This window comes from Musca autumnalis, unplaced genomic scaffold (assembly GCF_047663935.1).
Source record: "Musca autumnalis isolate F117 unplaced genomic scaffold, ASM4766393v1 scaffold_3, whole genome shotgun sequence".
In the NCBI taxonomy this organism is placed as follows: Eukaryota; Metazoa; Arthropoda; class Insecta; order Diptera; family Muscidae; genus Musca; species Musca autumnalis.
This window is the reverse complement of record NW_027411866.1, coordinates 65,866,325-65,887,720: the sequence shown is the minus strand read 5'-3', so window position 1 is coordinate 65,887,720 and position 21,396 is coordinate 65,866,325. Positions and strand designations below refer to the sequence as shown.

At 31.6% G+C, this 21,396-nt stretch overlaps 1 protein-coding gene across 3 annotated transcripts in view; it reads right to left on the bottom strand.

Moving 5' to 3' along the window:
• Positions 1 to 21,396, bottom strand: part of Rbcn-3A (rabconnectin-3 alpha) — a 696,059-nt gene that overhangs the window by 579,341 nt on the left and 95,322 nt on the right. For all 3 annotated transcript variants that reach the window (XM_073979377.1, XM_073979376.1, XM_073979378.1), the window contains exon 3: positions 9,840 to 9,985. In XM_073979377.1, the coding sequence (XP_073835478.1) occupies positions 9,840 to 9,985 (146 nt within the window). The remainder of the gene's footprint in view (positions 1 to 9,839; positions 9,986 to 21,396) is intronic.

Here is a 21,396-nt window from a genome sequence, read left to right as displayed (position 1 = left end):
GTGGCGATTCTTATATCGCCCCTCTTTTCAGCCTAACCTAACCTAAATCCAAAAATTCCTAGAGCTCGCTACCACCCAAATATCAGTAGAAGGGATTGTATTGTACTAGCCAGATTTAGAGTGGGAAAATGTTTAATACCAGGCATTACTACGAAAATACTTTACCTGCTAGATGCTCTTTTTTGGGGCGAATTCCTAAACGTCCTACATATTTTAGCGCAATGTCAATCGTCTACGATAGATAATCGTATCGACGAAATCCTTGATTGTTCCAAAAATAATTTTTTATATCGCATTCGTTCAGCGTTATAAATAAATAAATAATATACGTGATGTTTAAGTCAGAATCATAATTTTTAATCTTCTCTTACATAATCAAATTAATTTTCCTTTCACATTATAAAATTTGTTATATTTTCATTGTTAATCTTTAGCTTTATTGTATCATATTGAATTGTATTGTATCGTGCGCATATGGTCTTAGTCACCCAGCGCCTTAAGCTATATTTTATAAATTAAGTTTATAAAATATATTGTAAATAAATAAATAAATAAATATATATTTTTTAAGAATATACGAATATACAATAATTTTAATACAAATATTGTAAATCTATTTGCATTAACAAAAATAGAAAAAGAAATTAAATAACTGAATTGAGTTAAAATCCGCAAGGGAGTAAATATTGTCAATATGGTATAATACAGTAACAGCAAGAAGAAAAAAACAATGCATCTCTAAAGGAGAGTACACACTATCATTAAAACTGACAGTCAACGTACTTTTAGGACAATTTTCTGGAAAATTTAAACTTTTTTAGCTAAAAATATTTGAAATACATATTTTAAAGTATTATTTAGAGGAAAGGAAAGTAATTATGCAGCTAGACTTTGATATTAAAGAAATAGACCACGATGCAAACTAAATTTTAATGCACACATTTTAGTAACAATAAACAAAGCAAAGTCTGTGCTGGGGTTTGTTAAACGATGGAGTAAGGAGTTCAATGATCCTTATGTCACAAAAAATTTATACACTACACTTGTTCGCCCTATACTGGAATATTCTTCTATCATATGGGACCCTATATATATTAAACACAGCGATCGCATCGAGTCAGTTCAAAAACAATTCCTGCTTTTCTGTTTACGAAGCATAAACTTTTCTTTATATAATCTTCCGTCATATACTGATAGACTTTCCCTGATCAACCTGCCTACTCTGATAAGCCGTAGAAAAATGCTAAATGTGTCATTCCTTTTTAATGTTATAATGGGTGATGTCACAGCTGGCTTTCTCGTCAACAATATTCGTTTTAATATTCCCCAACGACCTACTCGAAATTATGTACCACTAGCTATTAAATTTTCAAGAATGAATTATGAAAATGCTGATCCCTTAACTAGAATATCTAAAGATTTTAATGAATTGTATAGTCTTTTTGATTTTTCCATGGATATTAATACTGCAAAAAGTAAAATTGTTATACATTTGAATTCACAGAATTAATTACAAAATTGTTCATTTATATAGTCAGTAAGGAAAAATATCCATAGACTAATAAATAAAAAAAAAAATAAATAAATGACTGTCAGTTTTGTTGGTCAATGTGTACTATGCTTAAAGAAATATTGAGGATTTTGCATATTTTTTATTAATAAAGATACGACAATTCTGATTGGACCAAAATTCGTCTTAAAGAAAACTGAATGCAATGACGGGCTCATATTTTTTTTGAACATTTGCATATTTTGCATATGCACAAAATATGCAAGTAATTTTTTGACGAAAATCGTCAAATTAAATTAGGAAAATCATCAAAGTGTTCTAAATTAAGTTTTTTGCCTTTAAACGTCAATATCTTAGCAGATTATTATGTTATTAATTATTATTCAGCCACAGCAATAAATCTGGACTAAAAGACTTAGAAAATTTCCTATAACCCAGCCTTCTTATTACAACATAAATTGCTTTCCTATACAAATTTGTTCAAAAACTCAGTCAGAAATGTCAAAATCAACGTATCCAAATATGTTCATAGTTTCTGATCGGCCAAAATTGTCTGATAGAAATAGAAAGAAAGACAAATGAGCTAGAAATTAAGACTAAGAAAATATTGAATATTACATAAAATCTTTCATATTTTACTAAAAACATATAACATATAAAAACATATACAGGCAATCATGAAAATTTCCCTCTGAATTTTCCGCACGGAAAATAATTTTAAAAAGTCAAATTCTTTTAAAATCAATATTTGTTAAAATTTGAAAACTACTAGATTCGCTTCATTATGGCGTATTCTGGTCGAATCTACAAAAATATTCCTTTTTGGGCATGAAAATTGTGAAATTGGGGAAAGGGAACAAATTCCGCACGGAATTTTTATTCATGATGGCACTGATAACCATATTTAAATACCCTAAGGGTATCTAATCTAAGTGAATGAGTTTGCAACATGCAAAAGGAAACGAAATAGACTCACAGTTCTTTTGATGATCTGCATAGATTTGCACTTATCAGTCTGGCCATGTATTTTTGAAAACAAAGTACAGGTCACATGTTTTGACCAATTCGCATAAAAACGAGTTTTTTGCCCTAGGGCGATCCCTATTTATTTTGGTAAGAATCCATTCAGATTTGGATATTGCTCCCATATATAAAGTATAATCTCGATAATCCGTAAACCACAGGTTTCGGCGGTGTCCGAATTATCAAATTGGCCGAATTAACGAATAGTAAAGAAAATAAATTATTTTCTATGATTAAATCACTCGTGGTAGTTATATATGTAATAATACCTCTTTAAATTGTATGCTAATATCGAACACTTAAATAAAATATAGAAGTAAAAAAGTGCTCTACGTGTAAAAAATAGTGATATTTTTCTACTCGACAATCCGGACATTTTTATTGGCATTGCCCGTATTTGTTCCTTTCCTTACTTTTTACCAATTTGCTATACAACAAGACTCAATTTTCCCAAATTACTGGAAAAACCAATCAGATTGTGAAAGTAGAGCTAGAAATATGACGTTTTTAAAGTTTACATCAGGATGTAAGCGAAACACGGAACAGATGTGAAATTTCATCTTTTCGGAAATTAAGATTCCTCGAAATCTTTGCCTTTTAGGTGTATAGTGCCTTTGGCAACTTTAATGGCAATATTACGGCAAATATTTTTCTAATATATTTATATCTAATACAACAAGACTAATGTGTTATAAAAGGTGTTATATCCTTGTACTCGATCATTTTTACTAAATGTTGCTGAAACAATTTTTTCAACAACTTCTCCATTAAACAACTTTCAAAATTCGAAGCATTTGTAAAAATTAGTACAAATTATCGAGTACACGGGCAGGTATAAGCTAATTAATTGTGTATACAAAAGGGTTATGAATTTTCGGCTGTGTTATTAAAATTGTTTTCTTGTAGCAGGAATGAATGAACTATATGTTTACCTTTGCAAATGCTTTTCTAGCAGAAATATGTGAGTAGTTAGACAATTCCAAGGTTTTAGACTTATTTTACCACTACCACTCTATTTCGTGGCTTTTCTAAGTGATGTCATTTTGCACTAATCATTGGGTGTTTCTTCATTTTGCTTATTATTTATCGTGGAGGGGTGTAACAATAATCCATTACTTTTCGCCGAGGTGTGAACATTTCCCAATTCCGCATTATTCCGGTTTTATGCGTACAATATAGATCGATATTATGAAATTATGTATTTTTAGTGCATTAAACTAAAACCATGTCATTAATATTAAAGCGGCAGTTAGAGCATTTTTCCAAAGAAGCTTTTTGACCACAAAGAACAAAAATTGCCAATTTATGTCTGTATATACTGAATAAAGGACTAAACACTATAAAATATATTCAAATCTAATATGTGGATATTCAAAACGTATACTTCTAATTATAGAACCTGTAGGCCTATTCTGTAACTTTTATCGATTGAAAAGTTGTTAAAATTTCTTTTCTTTTTGTAACAACTACAAAACAAACAAATGAAATTGTTGTAAAATAAACAATGAGTAAAGTTGTTAAAAAGTTACGGAATCGGGGCTGGAATCGTAAATGGTACTCTAGAACTTTTTTAAACTTTTTGCTAAAAAACGTACCCTTATTCCAAAAACTAGAAAAAGTTGCGCTTTTATCTAAACAAAAATTTCGATGATTAACTCTAGCTACTTTGTTTTTCTGTTAGACAATTTTGGTCGAGTAAAAAAACTACGTTGATTTTGACATTTCTGATTGAGTTTTTGAAATTTTCCATTACCTATATTTGCATAGGAAAACAACTTATGTTGTACTAGGAATGCTGGCTTATTTGAAATTTTCTCGCCTTGTGAAAACTAATTTAAGTTTTATTTGTCCACGACAAAAAACTTAATTAAGAACATTTTTTTGATAATTTTCCAAATTTAATTGACGATTTTCGTCAAAAAAGAACACTTGCATATTTAGCATATTTTTTGTATGTTTTTGATATGACACCAAATATCGAAAAATTGGCCCTCAAACGCCTAGATCCAAAATTTGAGTCCAATCGGATAAGAAATAAAAGACATGCTAAAATCCGATGTCTAGTTATAACTAATAAAATTACAAATTATTCCAGTGAGAGTAAGAGTGTATCAAAGTGAGCAAACCGACAACTACCGGTGCCCAGCGGACAATGGATTTCAGATGAGATTTCATTTGACGTATACATAAAGGAATTGACAGTTGAAATCCACTCTTTTTCGTAAATGTAAACTTACTATAATTTGAAAAAAAGAGATATTCATTCAGTATGGGAAATTTTCGTTTGTTGATTTTTATAAGTTTTGATTTAAAAATTATATTCTTCGAGTGAAATTAAATGTCTATAAATTAAATTATTTATTTTTTGCTTTACAATTAGTTATTTGTTTTATTATTACCATTTTAAAAGTAACTTATATAATCTTTCAGCGCTTAAATAAATAATGTAAAATGTTTTGAGTTTCTAGATGTTTTTGTCTTTTTTGTTCGACCTTTTGTAATGTTATTAAAATGAATATAATCGAGCTTGAGGTCAATGTTTGTGTTTTTCTTTATTTCATATTTCTTCCAATATTTCGAAATTCATTGAATTTCATCTTCAGGGGGATCTACAACATAAATTATTAAAATAAAAGTTAATTTCTATATCACAGCATTGTTTTTAATTACTAGTAGAACATAAAAACACGTAAAAATTGACGATCGCTTACTTGTAAATAATTATAATAATAACTTAAAAAACTAGCGTAGTGTGTCTACATCTGTCAAGTGTTATTATTGCACTGATAATTATCTACTTATTGCATGATCTCTTCTCCGTATTAAATGTCTGTAGCAGTAAGCTGTGTTGTCTGTATCGGTTTTGCTGTTTATTCGTTTTGTTGTTGGCAGGTTATTAATGTGGAGCATCTCTATGGTCAATCTCTTATTGTAGTTATGCTCTGTTTGTAGCACTCTCACCTCATCGATATTGGGTGTATGATTGTTGTGCTTACAGTGGTCAGCTAAAGCAGTCTTTTGTATTGTATTAATATTTCGTAATTTTATATCCGATTTGTGTGCAGACATTCGCGTTTTTAATTTATTCTTGGTTGTGCCAACATATAATTTTCCGCAGTTTTCTTCCTTATTACCACCACATTCAATCTCGTATATGACATTATGTTGATCCATTTTTGGAATTTTGCATTTTACATGGCTGAAGATAGATTTTGTTGTGTTGTACGAGCTATGTGCGATTGTATATTTTGTTTTGTCATAAATATCCGATTTTTCTAATCTTTCTGATATATTCGGTAAATAAATCAGAGATTTGTAAATCTTCTTTGTTTCAGTTTTCGTCGATTCCAAATTTGAAGGTTTGTATTCATTTATTAGAGATTTCGTTATGTGTAAAGGGAAGTTATTTTTTGTTAAAATGTCTTTGATTTTGAGTTTGTTTTCATAGTGAAATTGTTCGTCGCTAATATTAAGTACTCTGTTTATAAAGTTTTTCGCCGTGTTGATTATTGTGCGTTTTGTATGCTTTGAATAGTAATTTATCAATCTTCCTGAGGCAGTGGGTTTCTGATACCAGTTTATGTATATTTGGTTATCTGGATTTCTTATCACCAGCGTATCCAAGTATGGGATTTTTCCATTTCTTTCTTCTTCCACTGTGAATTTTATGTTTTTATTAAAACTATTTAATGTTGTTAAAGTATCTTGTATTGCGTCCTTCTTTATTATTAAAAACAAATCGTCTACGTATTTTGTCAATATCTTTGGTTTGGATTTCAATGATTGCATACATGTATTTAGTAAAGATTCCATAACTAAATCCGCGATTATCGGAGATGCTGGGGATCCCATGGGTAGTCCTACTTTTTGTCTGTATATCTTGTCTTCGTATTTAAAATATCTGTTATCCTTAATCTGTCTATCTGTTATCCTTAATGGTTACTCTCCTTAGGAGACAAACATTGCCTACCAACAACAAGAAAAGGGTTCCCACTATTTAAATACATTGCTGATGCAGAAGATCTCATACAAACTAACAATGATAAAGAACAACAAGAAATGGGTAGAGCAAAACTAACAACAATGTTAGAAGCACACACAAATAGAATGAGAGAGAACAAGAGAGATAAGTATATGATAAGTACAGTGGAACACACGCGCAAATTCCTCAAACAGAATAAAGATATACTAATACTTAATGCAGACAAGGGTAATGCGACTGTAGCTATATACAAAAAGGACTACCAAGAAAGAATGTCGAATTTGTTATCAGATATAATGACGTATCAACGTATCAACAAAGACCCAACGTCAAATCTTCAAAAGAAAAATAATGATATCGTTGAAGAACTTTTTAAGAATAACATTATTTCAATATTGGACAAGAAAAGACTAAGAACGGAAATTGCCACAGCACCAAGGATATACGGTCTGCCCAAAATCCACAAGGATGGATTCCCATTAAGACCCATCTGTTCGTCGATTAATTCTCCGGCAATTAAACTTTGCAAATATATCGTGGACATCTTGAAGAACTTAACTAAAAACTCAATTTACAACGTAAGAGATTCTGTGCAATTTAGAGATAAGGTAAAAGACTTGACAATTAATGACGATGAAAAGATGATTTCATTTGACGTGGTTTCACTGTTCCCAAGTATTCCAGTCGAATTAGGACTAAAAATCATTGAAGATAGATGGGAAGAAATTGAACAATATACCAACATTGATAAAAATCTGTTCCTCAACATTGTAAAGTTCTGCATTAAGGATAACAGATATTTTAAATACGAAGACAAGATATACAGACAAAAAGTAGGACTACCCATGGGATCCCCAGCATCTCCGATAATCGCGGATTTAGTTATGGAATCTTTACTAAATACATGTATGCAATCATTGAAATCCAAACCAAAGATATTGACAAAATACGTAGACGATTTGTTTTTAATAATAAAGAAGGACGCAATACAAGATACTTTAACAACATTAAATAGTTTTAATAAAAACATAAAATTCACAGTGGAAGAAGAAAGAAATGGAAAAATCCCATACTTGGATACGCTGGTGATAAGAAATCCAGATAACCAAATATACATAAACTGGTATCAGAAACCCACTGCCTCAGGAAGATTGATAAATTACTATTCAAAGCATACAAAACGCACAATAATCAACACGGCGAAAAACTTTATAAACAGAGTACTTAATATTAGCGACGAACAATTTCACTATGAAAACAAACTCAAAATCAAAGACATTTTAACAAAAAATAACTTCCCTTTACACATAACGAAATCTCTAATAAATGAATACAAACCTTCAAATTTGGAATCGACGAAAACTGAAACAAAGAAGATTTACAAATCTCTGATTTATTTACCGAATATATCAGAAAGATTAGAAAAATCGGATATTTATGACAAAACAAAATATACAATCGCACATAGCTCGTACAACACAACAAAATCTATCTTCAGCCATGTAAAATGCAAAATTCCAAAAATGGATCAACATAATGTCATATACGAGATTGAATGTGGTGGTAATAAGGAAGAAAACTGCGGAAAATTATATGTTGGCACAACCAAGAATAAATTAAAAACGCGAATGTCTGCACACAAATCGGATATAAAATTACGAAATATTAATACAATACAAAAGACTGCTTTAGCTGACCACTGTAAGCACAACAATCATACACCCAATATCGATGAGGTGAGAGTGCTACAAACAGAGCATAACTACAATAAGAGATTGACCATAGAGATGCTCCACATTAATAACCTGCCAACAACAAAACGAATAAACAGCAAAACCGATACAGACAACACAGCTTACTGCTACAGACATTTAATACGGAGAAGAGATCATGCAATAAGTAGATAATTATCAGTGCAATAATAACACTTGACAGATGTAGACACACTACGCTAGTTTTTTAAGTTATTATTATAATTATTTACAAGTAAGCGATCGTCAATTTTTACGTGTTTTTATGTTCTACTAGTAATTAAAAACAATGCTGTGATATAGAAATTAACTTTTATTTTAATAATTTATGTTGTAGATCCCCCTGAAGATGAAATTCAATGAATTTCGAAATATTGGAAGAAATATGAAATAAAGAAAAACACAAACATTGACCTCAAGCTCGATTATATTCGTTTTGAGTTTCTTTTATAATATTGGTAGGTAAACCATATTTGTTGACACACCGTTCAACATTCGCTTTGATTGCTCAGTTTATGAGCTGACGTTGCGTTTGAGGCGAACCGACATGGCTAGGCAATGAACATTTGGTTGGTTGTCAATCATTGCAATGATGTTTGATAAAATAGAACATAGCGTAGCATGTGTTTTCGTGGAAAGGCATAAATAAAGAAATATATCACAACTGCAGATGGTTTATAAGAACATTTTGCTCTTGTGAAGAAAAGAATGTTGCTCTTTTATTATTATTTTTTTATTTATTGAAACATTTTGTAAAGTAATCCTTAAGGCCAATAAGTTTCACAGTATTCATAAAAAGAGTTCCTACTCCAAAATATAGTAATATAAATAGTGTATACAAATTCATATATTCATTTGGACATGAAATAAATAAATTCATCACACAAAAAACACGCACTACTATTCTTTGGCCATCTATAGTGTTTATAGGCTGGGCATGTATACTGTTTAGTAGGCATTATGATGAAGTCTATATAAATGCCAGTATTCCTTCAGTGTATTAAGTATAAACGATCCTCACAGATAAATTGGAAAGGAGTGGTTGGGTGATATCTGCCTAAATATACAGCTTTTTCAGCGGAAGACATCAGAAAGCAGCACCAACAATATGGCAGGCTTCCATAACTGCACAGAAAACTAACAACAGCTGAACCATGCACCATGCAAACGACCGACAATCATGCAGCACTCTAGTCCAGAAAATCCGACATATAAACAAATCAGATGTTTTGGAAAAGAAAGAGATTTCCAAATGTTTGTTTTTGTTTACACTCCAACCAATGCGCAACAAAAAAAAAACGGATGCCGGCAAATCGCCTTTTTATTTTTCTTCTTCTAATAATTTTGTAGCAACAGAGTATTGTGAAATGTTAAATTTTCTGCGAAAAGACAATTGTTCATATTTCTATTTTTTAACAATGTTAACTACATTTTATTAATGTGTTTTTATTTTACACAGACGAGTTTAATTTACACTTTAGTCAATGTAGGGTTATATAGTTATTTAAAAGTAAAAAGTATATGAAAACTAGCTTGGTTTGCTGTAGACATTAAAAAAAATCATTGAACTTACCTGTTGATTCGTCGCCAGCGCACTCATTTGATTTTTCTTTCCACAATTGTATTGTAGAGCCACCGGTTAAAAGTCGAGTCCCTTCCAAATTCCAAGAAAGAGTTATTACATGGGAATGACTAGTAAACGACCCTGTTTGGACCCACCTTAAATAAAATGATTTTTATGTGCATATTAAAAATGTTAATCAAATAACTTGCTTAATTCTAAACAAAAGTATTAAATCACTTATAAAAGGGAGGTTCCTCATTGAATACCATGTGAATAATATATTTCTCCAAGCCAAAATACAAAAACATTGCAAATTTATATATCACACACGTCCAAACCTATATAAGGGGATACACACTCTTGTCAATTTCGAAATACGGCTGGTTTATTTTAAAGTATAAGTAGCACAGAATATTTGGTAAAAAATTCAAATTGATAGTGGTATGATCGTTTGAAGGAAAAAAATTCGCTGTGTTTTGTATGTAACTTCAAACGTGTTTTTCTCGAAATGTCGTCTTTGAGACCAGTGTTTACCCCAGCTTAAAAACGAATAGGCCGATCTTCATTTATTTTTGTATACTTATTGAGTAGATCAAAAGCTTGTCTTTAAATAAATAATATTCAATCAAACATTGATATTCCACTATATTAAAAAAAAAATAGTATTTATTAAATTCCCCCCATAAAATACATGGTCACAGCCACAAATCGCTTTAATAAAAAGACTAAAGGAATCCGAAAGTATCCGGGAATGATGACGCAAATTTGACTTTGATTATGGGTGACCCCGCACAGTGGTTCAGAAATCGATTTTCCTGACCAAAGGGCAATACTCTTCACAAATAATATACTACAGTATTGTTTGTGAAGAGTGTTGCCCTTTTAGTTTGTAAGCTAGTGTACACAGGTTTAATCCCTAAGCATTTAGTAACAGTGCCGTTCGTACAAAGAGGAGAAAGAAGGAGTGAAGAAGTGGAAAAAGTACAGTCCGATGACGAGGCACAAAAAATTACAGCCAAATTTACCGAACAAAATATTGTAATATAATTATAGTTTGTAAGCTAGTGTAATATACAGTTCAGTTTGATTCCAACCACCAAACACGCCAGTCATCTTTACACGCAGAAAAATATATGTGAGAAATATGTTTGGATCCAAACAAATATTTGTTTGGGACTGATTGCAAACAAATATATTTTTGGATCCAAACATAATTTGTTTGTGTCCAATCAAATATATGTTTGCAACATTTTATAACATATCTCAATTTTATATGTTTGGGTATCAACATATTTTTTATGTTTTTTATGTTTATGGGTTGAGAGGATTTTTTTCAAAGAGAGTAACAACAGGGCTCTCGCACCTGCGGAATGCTGGTTTATAATAAAGAGCTGTGTGCTTGGTGTAATAGGAGACGCATACGTTTTGTGATGTGTATGAGTAAAACACGAGTATTTCGTGTTTTGTTGTTGTTAACCAACGTAGAAAGCGAAGAGGAAAAGAAAAAAATGGTATTAATTTGGTTGGTCTTTTTTCATATGTTGGTCTTTTTTCATCAGTTCTAGAACAATGATCATCGTTGAGTAAAGACGTTATGACATTATGAAGTTCCCTACATGTTCCGGGGGTGCATGTCAGTAACGGAGTTCGGATAAATGGTTTTTGTGGGTTCAGGGATATGAGAACAATATCTTCCTTTCATATGGACACGATATTATAGACCCTAGTGTAGAGGAATTGGGCTAATACCAAAGGTTTACGTAAAATATGGACAGGAATCTGAAACGTTCGGCCATATTTATGAATAATATGTTGTTATATTTGACTTCTATGTATCCAGGATTAATCAATATAGCCTCTAGACTTCAAATCTATTGAGTACTTACAGAAAAAAATGAACAGAAAGTTAAATAGGGGCTCATTTTATGCCTAACGAAAGTGGTTCCACGGGCCGAATGCGGGAAATATCACCGGATTTCACCAAAACAATGGATTATTTAATGTTTCAGGATTCCAAAATTATGAAAATAAGTTCAAATGCCAAAATATCCCTTCATTTTGTTAAAGAAATAAAAAAATTCTTGCATTTGGCAAATGTGTAAACTTTATTTTGACGCGTCAAATTTTGGGTTATTTTTGTAATCTTCATTTATTCCCTAATGAAACGTTGGAATGACTTAATATTTTGTGGATTTTAATTCACCACTAAATGCTTAAAAAAGTTACATTTATATGTTATACGTATAGTATCTCTATGTCGGTGTAATAATGCAATCAAAAAAATGTTGACATGTGTACAGTTTATTTTGACGCTCACTGTATGTTAGAAATAGCCAGTGAGCGCTTGCTGAGAGCAAATGAGCATACATTTCAATGTGTTTCACATTGACATTTACACCCCCTTGCTCTCAGAAAGCGCCCACTGGTGCATGTGTTTTTTTTTGTGGCTTTTGGGGTTGTATTTGTTTGCACCCAAACATATAATTTGTTTGCACCCAAACATGTATTTGTTTGCAGGACCCAAACATATGTTATGTTTGGGACTGCTTGCAAACAAATATATGTTTGCTGCAAAATATGTTTGGAACATATCGCTCGTTTAGTTTACTCAAAGAGTGGCATAACTCAAAAAATGCGTTTTCTGAGTTAGCAATTTCTATTTTTTCTGCGACTTCTACTTTATCTTGTGTCAAGTTTTCATGCTGATATTTTAAAAACTCAACGAGTTACAGCTCATTTACTACGAGCTTCGCATAATTCAACACAACAGTTTTTTGAGTTTATGAAGCACTAAAACAATACAAATCATGCTTGATCTTGCACAGAAATTTAGCACTGATATCTGGCTGATATTTGGTGAACAAATTACGGTCGATAAAATGGAAGATCATCAATCGAGTAATGGTTTAAAATTGACAGACGTTAAAAATGTTGAGAACACATTTGGCAACGCTTGTAGCTTCCTGACGTATTTTATTTTGTGTCAAAAAGTGCTTAAAAAATTGTTTGAATTTATATAGTTTTGCAGTTATTCGCAAACCTAGTGTTAATAAAATAGATAATTTGTGTTACGGCCTAAGTACAAATAACTTATACACTAGCGGTCATCTGAATAGGTTTGAATTTTTTTCTTTTTATATGTTAAGGTATCTTCTGATGTGTTCGTATTGCAGATCCATACTATTTAGTTTTTGAGAGTCCTATACTATGCCAACATTCCCAAGAAAAAACTTGACGGTGTTGCCATATTTTCGGAAAATATCCCAATTATAATAAAAAATGTACAAAAAAGTGACCAATTTTGGCGATCATCAGAATAGGTTTGAATCAAATAAAATTGAAAAATTGTACTATCCAAGCAAATATTGCGCAGTTTTTTGGTTTAGTTTAGTAAAATGGAACATTCTGATAAATCCTACAACAAATTTGACTCGCTTTATTTGGAACGTGGGTTCAATTCTCAACATTGAAAAGTTACCAAGAACTTTCAGATAAAATCAAGAAATATTCAAACCAAAACGTTTTATAAACTTGCTTTAAATGACTTTTTGATTTCGTTAGATCTATTCTAAGCTTCGAAAATTGTCTGAAAGCAAATACCAAGTGTAGCCATATTATTAGGATCGATAAAATAGAAAGGTCATTGAAAATAGTTGGTATTTTAGTACAAGTTTCATTTTTTAACTATCCTTGCAGTACAAATTTAAGTATTATCATGCTCACAAATCCACCATAGTTGACCACATGTATCATAAATGTTCGAAAATTGGTCTGGAAGAATGTTTCATCGACGACAATAAAGAAGAAAATTGTAATTCAAATTTAAGTCAAATGGGCATGATATCACCGACTGTTATAGTGCTGTAATACCTATATAGTCAGGTCAAAAAGTTTTTTTCTGTTCACAAGTCATAAAACAAACACGAATAAGTACAAAAGAATGGACTACTGAGGTTATACAGCACTACAACAGTCGGTGATATCATGCCCCTTTGACGTAAATTTAAATTACAATTTTCTACTTTATTGTCGTCGATGAAACATTCTTCCAGACCAATTTTCGAACATTTATGATACATGTGGTCAACTATGGTGGATTTGTGAGCATGATAATACTTAAATTTGTACTGCAAGGATAGTTAAAAAATGAAACTTGTACTAAAATACCAACTATTTTCAATGACCTTTCTATTTTATCGATCCTAATAACATGGCTACACTTGGTATTTGCTTTCAGACAATTTTCGAAGCTTAGAATCGATCTAACGAAATCAAAAAGTAATTTAAAGCAAGTTAATAAAACGTTTTGGTTTGAATATTTCTTGATTTTATCTGAAAGTTCTTGGTAACTTTTCAATGTTGAGAATTGAACCCACGTTCCAAATAAAGCGGGTCAAATTTGTTGTAGGATTTATCAGAATGTTCCATTTTACTAAACTAAACCAAAAAACTGCGCAATATTTGCTCGGATAGTACAATTTTTCAATTTTATTTGATTCAAACCTATTCTGATGATCGCAAAAATTGGTCACTTTTTTGTACATTTTTTATTATAATTGGGATATTTTCCGAAAATATGGCAACACCGTCAAGTTTTTTCTTGGGAATGTTGGCATAGTATAGGACTCTCAAAAACTAAATAGTATGGATCTGCAATACGAACACATCAGAAGATACCTTAACATATAAAAAGAAAAAAGTTCAAACCTATTCAGATGACCGCTAGTGTATGTATGGGGATTTCTGAGTGAAATCGGACACTTTTTCAAGATGAGGTTTTTGATTTCCATTATTTTTTGCTGTGGCGATGCTGCTGATTAACAAAACATTTTAGTATATTTTCAATTTTTTTTTTTACTAACGGTTCCAGAGATATCGCGCCTTGAAAAAGTCAAATTCTGTAAAAACTACATGCAAAGAAATACTCATAACTTCTTTAATATTGGACCAAATGGGACCATCTTTTTTTTTGATTTGTTTGTTTTTTTATCAGCTATCGAAAGAAATATTTGAAAGAAAAATGCACAGTGGGCTTCAATGCAATTTTCGGGATTTAATATTTAAAGTAAATTTTTAAACATGATTGCACCCTTCGATTTTTTCAAAAAAATTTATGTTAAACTACGTTCAATTACAAAATTTTTAAGCCCTATGTGGTAATGGGATTCGGACGACCACTATTTTTTCTGAATTTTTTAAAATTTGTCAATACAATTTTTCCTTTATACCTTTGTCCAAAATTTATTATTTTATTAAAAAAATTAAAAGTTTCATTTATAAATATTTGTTTTGATTTTATATTTATGAATTTATCTCAAACATCTTAAAAACTGCGTCATTTTTCGATTTTGAAAATGCATCAGAGAAAATTCCATTAAAGTCCACTGTGGATTTTTTTTTTTTCTATTTTTTATGATAAATATACAATATATAATGATAAATATATACTCTTAGCTTCAAAAATACAGGAAATGCAAATTTTGGACAAATGTATTAAGGAAAAATTGTATTGACAAATTTTTAAAAAATTCAGAAAAAATAGTAATCGTCCGAATCCCATTACCACATAGGGCTTACAATTTTTGTAATTGAATTGGTGCAATCTAAAAAGCACAAAAGATAATAAGGCCCCAGGAATCGATAGAGTGCCTTATGAGTTCTTCAAGAATGCACCTGATGAATTCTTGGCTGAGCTCGCATTGCAATACAATACAATATTTAATACAGGACAGATAGACGATATAATAGAAGAATCTGTCATACTATTCCCAATCCACAAAAAAGGAGATTTGAACCAGCTATGCAATTACAGGGGTATATCCTTCATGAACACGTCTGCCAAAATACTTATGGGAATTTTAAACAATCGTATTAAACTTTGGATAGAAAACAACAATATTTTGAATGAATTCCAAGCTGGCTTCAGGCCAGGCTATTCAACTGTGGATAATGTTTTTAACTTGGCATCTATTGTACATCTAAAACTAAATCAAAAGAAAAAGGTGTACGCTTTCTTTGTAGATTTCTCAGCCGCGTTCGATATGATTTCAAGAAAACTTCTGATATATAAGCTACACAATATAGGTTTATCAACAAAAATTGTCAGTCTCATAGAAAATATATACAAAAATACAAACGCTGTTGTATGGACAGGAAATTCAGTATCGGACCATTTCAACACATACACTGGAGTTCGTCAAGGATGTTTGCTATCGCCACTACTTTTTACGCTTTATATAAATGACATTCATGAATGGTTGGAAGGAGGCTTAATGATAGATACCTTAAATGTCCGTGTATTGCTGTATGCTGATGACATTGTCATATTAGCTGATGATAAGAAGATACTTCAAAGTATGATAATGAAATTGGAGGATTATTGTAAGCAATGGAACATGATAGTAAATTTGGCAAAATCTAAGATTATGGTATTTCGAAATGGCGGCCGCTTATCTGCCGATGAGAAGTGGCAGTATAATAACCAAGATATTGAAATCGTTAATGAGTTTTGTTACCTTGGGGTAATCCTAACACCAAAAATGACTTTTACGAAGCATGTTTTAAATAGAAATATTAAGTCGAAAACATGTATTAACGCAACGTGGAAGGAAATTTTAAATAAACCACAAATATCACTAGTAGCAAAGTGGAAAATCTTTCTGAGTGTTTGTAGAACGACCCAGGCGTATGCGGCACAAGTGTGGGGATTCGGATGGTTTGACGAGGTTGACAAACTACAGAGATATTTTTTGAAAAGAGTATTGCGATTACCTGATTCTATACCGAATTACATACTGTCCTTGGAAACAGATATACAGGACAACCACTTTTACACACTTAAACTACATGTCGATTATATTCAGAATGTGATATACAAATACAAAATCCAACGTCTACCTCATATACTAGATTTAAAAGTTTGGGAAAAGAGAATATTCTGGGCAAAAGCATTAACAAATTTGGCAGCTCAAAATAATATTACGTCAACTACGAGCACAGCTTCAATAGACTGGATATTGCAAACAAATTCTATGATAAATCAACTTAAAACACAAAGTTATATTCATAAGAAAGAAAAGGCAAATAACAGTGTAACCAGATTCTATCGTTTCCTCAATCCAGATGTGGGCGTAACTTATATGGCTAATATATGGAACATAGACAAAATTTCCATCATCATGAGAACGAGGGCAGATATATTGCCATTGAATAGCAATACATCGGTTAATGCAGAAAGCAACCAATGTACATTATGCAACACAAGAGAAATAGAAAATATGCAACACTTCTTAGCCAAATGCCCAATTTTTAGTGACATTAGAATACACTACTTCGGATGTACATATCTCGATGAAATTGATGTAATCAATGTTTTAAATGGAACTACAGAAAATGCTTTTGAAAACCTGTACAATTATGTGAGAATAGCTCTCAATTATAGAAAATGCATAATTCGCGAAGAATTTTAATTAATACCCGATGAGCTCACTTTAATTCCACATCCATTATAATCGTATTAACAAAAAATGTATAACGTGTTAGACAGACAACTTGTAAAGTTATTGTCGAAATATTAATATATTATTTTGTCTTTCTTTAAGAAATAATTTATGAATTTATAATAATTATTATTTTTTGTAAATCGGTACATATTTTCGAAAGAAGCAAAATAAATAAGTATCTAAAATATCTCTATTAATTAATTGGTGCAATCATGTTTAAAAATTGATTTTAAATATTAAATCCCGAAAATTGCATTGAAGCCCACTGTGCATTTTTCTTTTAAATATTTCTTTCGATAGCTGATAAAAAAACAAGAAAATCAAAAAAAAAGATGGTCCCATTTGGACCAATATTAAAGAAGTAATGAGTATTGATTTGAACATAGTTCTTTAAAAATTCGATAATTTCAATAGGCGATATCTCTGTACCGTTGGTCAAAAAATAATTTTAAAATATACCAAAATGTTCTGTTGGCTAGGAGCATAAATTGAACCAAAAACAATTGAAATCAAAAATTACTTTTCTCCGAACTGTCCGATTACACTTGGAATTCCCCGTATATATTTCGGGAGAGTTTTAGGCACTGGGAAAAATCAAACAAATAAATATGCAAAAATATAATTTTCCCAGTGTCATAAAATCAATTTAGCGTTCTAGCGCGCTAGTGCAGACGATAAGTGGGTAATGAATTTTAAGGTATGAGCAATAATGAGCGGTCTTAAAATCTATTTGTGGGTGCACTGATAACACTGTGCAACAAAATTCAATTTTTTGGGAAAAACCGAGTAGATTATGAAATTAGAGCTAAAAATATGAGACACATGTATCGACGTTTTTAAAGTTTACATCGGAAAGTAACCAAAGTAGGCGGGGCAAGTTTCGCCCATTTCTAGTTCTTCCGAAATATGCGAGTTAAGATATCTTGGAATTCTTGCATTTTAGGTATGGCCACCATAAATGCCCGAAGACGTAACCCACAAAACAAAAACTTTTCAGGAAAAGCAAAAAACGTTATAAAATGAAGACCTGTTTTACAGAATATCAATCTTATGAGGGCGAGTATTTGGAGTATTATCAATCATGTACGAATGGGAATAAGTAGTGAAACCAAAACCGCTGAAGCGCTTAGTTTTGGGATCCTCCATTACAACAAAATCTGCAATGTTAACCCATTTTCGGAAATGCCATCTCTTAAATAGCATCGTTATTTTTGAACGTAGAAGCTTGAAATTTTGCCAGAGCATGTTTGTTGAGTTATTTATCAGACGCCATCAAAAAACGAATTTCGATTTTCATGTTGGTTGTGTCTTCGGGCATTTATGGTGACGATATATTGTCTTTGGCAACTTTACAGAGGAGGATGTGGGAATATTTTTGTTAAAAATTTTAACCATCATGAGGTTCACCAATAGGGGCCTTTTTAGACCTTTTTCGAAAATATTTCAAAAACTCCTTTAAAATGTGATCATATCAAATCCAAATATTCGACAAAATTGTTCGTCATAAAATTTTACTATAGGTCTCAGAACACACCGAATATGTAAATCTTTGTAATCGCCAGGAATATTTAAAAATGAAAAACAAGTTTTAGGGTTAAAGTCGCACTTCATCTGAGTTTATTCAAAATTGTCCCTCAAAACATAATTTTAGAGAGATGACATCAAAGACATTCTTCGTCAAATTTCACTATGGGTCACCAAAGAAATGAAATATATAAGTTAGACCTACGAGAGCTTAGGTCTGAAAAAAAATTAAGATCGTCTAGATCCTAATTAAGATCTTCTAGATCTTGTACGCGTTACTTTGTCGAAAAAGGACCGCGGACCCTTTTAACCCCGGAGTTCAATTATCAAAATTGAACTTAAGTGACACTTATCAAAAGTTTCGCCGCTCCCGAATTAAAAAAACCGTTTGTTGATTTAAGACGACTTTATTCACTGACAGTTGGTAAAAGAGTGAAGTTAATGTTGTGTTACAATCATAAACTAGATTACAAATATTTGCTTATCTGACATTATGATTTTCCATGAAATCATGTCACTTAGCTTTTAATAATTTGTAGTTACCAAATTCTATTAAATTTGTCTGCACGCGTCGAGCGTTGCATTGGTTGACCGGAAATTGCATTTCTTGGGTTTATTGAAATCGGACAGACGAAATGTTCTGCAAAGCAGTTTCATTGAGTTGGCTGCTTTTGCAACGGAAGTGTATTTTCTGAATTATTAAAATAATTAATTGGAATTTAATATTTGGGGCAGATGAATGTCTGCAATGTAGTTTAATTGGAATTGAGTTTAACAGAGTATGCAACTTTATTGTTGCTGAGCTTTAGTTTTATTAGGTAAAACAACATATTATGTGTTAACTCCTCCCCCTTTAAAAACGATTGTCCTCAATCGTTAGAAATATGGTAGGTCATTCACTTTTTGTGGCCCTGGTACTTGAACTTTGTTTTGAGTGATTGGGAGGATCTGTGTTAACCCGTGACTAGGGGCAATTGTATGAAAGACTACGTTTTGTCGTTTTTTCATGAAAAACCCAGTTATCAATAGACATATAGCAAAAATTGATAATAGAGAGAAAATTGTATATATGGTAACAACTGCTTCTGACTTGAGTTCATGGATGGACTTAGTATTATTAATATGCAAATGGTTTAACATTTCCAATGATAAAAGATTTATAAATTCATCTTCGACAGGCGTTTGTTGTATTGCTGGTGGATTAATTCTTGACAATGGAGCTTCTAAATTTTTGTACAATTTGTCATTAATGCGTAACGTTGCTTTGTGGAATTCTATCAAAAATGTTCCATTTAAAGTCTTGTTATTTACTGTTCCACTGAAATCATTAAGAAAAATGACACCGGGTGAAATATTTTCTATCGGAGGAATATGATACGCGTTAGTTATTGGACAGGATGAATTCGATCCGTGTAGTAACGGTGGGATGCAAGTATCGTTGGAAATATTTACCAATTGGTCATTTTGACAAAATTTTACATGTTTTGTTATAACGCATTTGCTTTTTACGCCAAATATACTGTTATTATTTTTTATAATTTCATTAAACTTAGTACTTATAATTCTATTATTTTTTTTTACAGGTCTGATTAAAAAATTATGGAATATTTCTTTGCTAGTTAGAGGGATTACAATAATATATAAAAGTTTTTTCTGATTGTACAATACTTTAATTTTTGCAAATTCTAGGGCTTCTTCTATTGATGTAATAATAATGTTATCTTCTTTTATTTTTTCGAATGCAATTTTCATTTCTTCTTTATTTAACAAAAATGAGTTTACAATATTTTGTTTTGCCCATTGCATTGCGAATTTAATATTAGTTAGTTCTTCTTTTGTGAATCTAAGTTTTATCTGCATGAAAATCGATCACAAGATAGTCGATTATGTGATTTTCTCTCCAGACAAAAGTCGACTACGATTTTTAGATTTTTGACTGCAAAAAGTCGATTAATCGATTAGCCGAAAGTCGACTTACCTATCCCTAGTGTATACAACATCATATACATCAAGCCAGGCTCAAACTGAAGGCGTTACATGGCAGGCCCAAAATAGTAAACCACGATTTGACAGGAGAATGATTAAAGAAATTGACGAAAGAGCCCAAAGCAGCACCAGAAAATTTGCATTTTTTAATTAAAATTGATTTTGGAGTAAGTGTGTCACATGGGTGCCACCGTGGTGCAATGGTATGCACGCCCGCCTTTCACGCAGAAGGTCGTGGGATCGATTCCCCGGCCAGGCAACATCAAAAATTTCCAACGGTGGCAAAATACCCCTCAGTGATGTTGGCGACATTTCCTGAGTATTTCAGCTTTGAAAAACTTCTCCTCAAGTGGTGTCTTAAGACACGCCGTTCGGACTCGGCGATAAACAGTAGGTCCCATATGAATAGGGGTGCACTCCTTGATATGAGAGAAGTCTCCCTTGTCCCGTATGGGATGTTGTGGAACAATGTTTTTGTTTTGTTTGTTGTGTCACATGGAAAAGTCAGAAAAGTGCTACCTAATAATAGGCACTCATCACGAGTGACTAGGTAC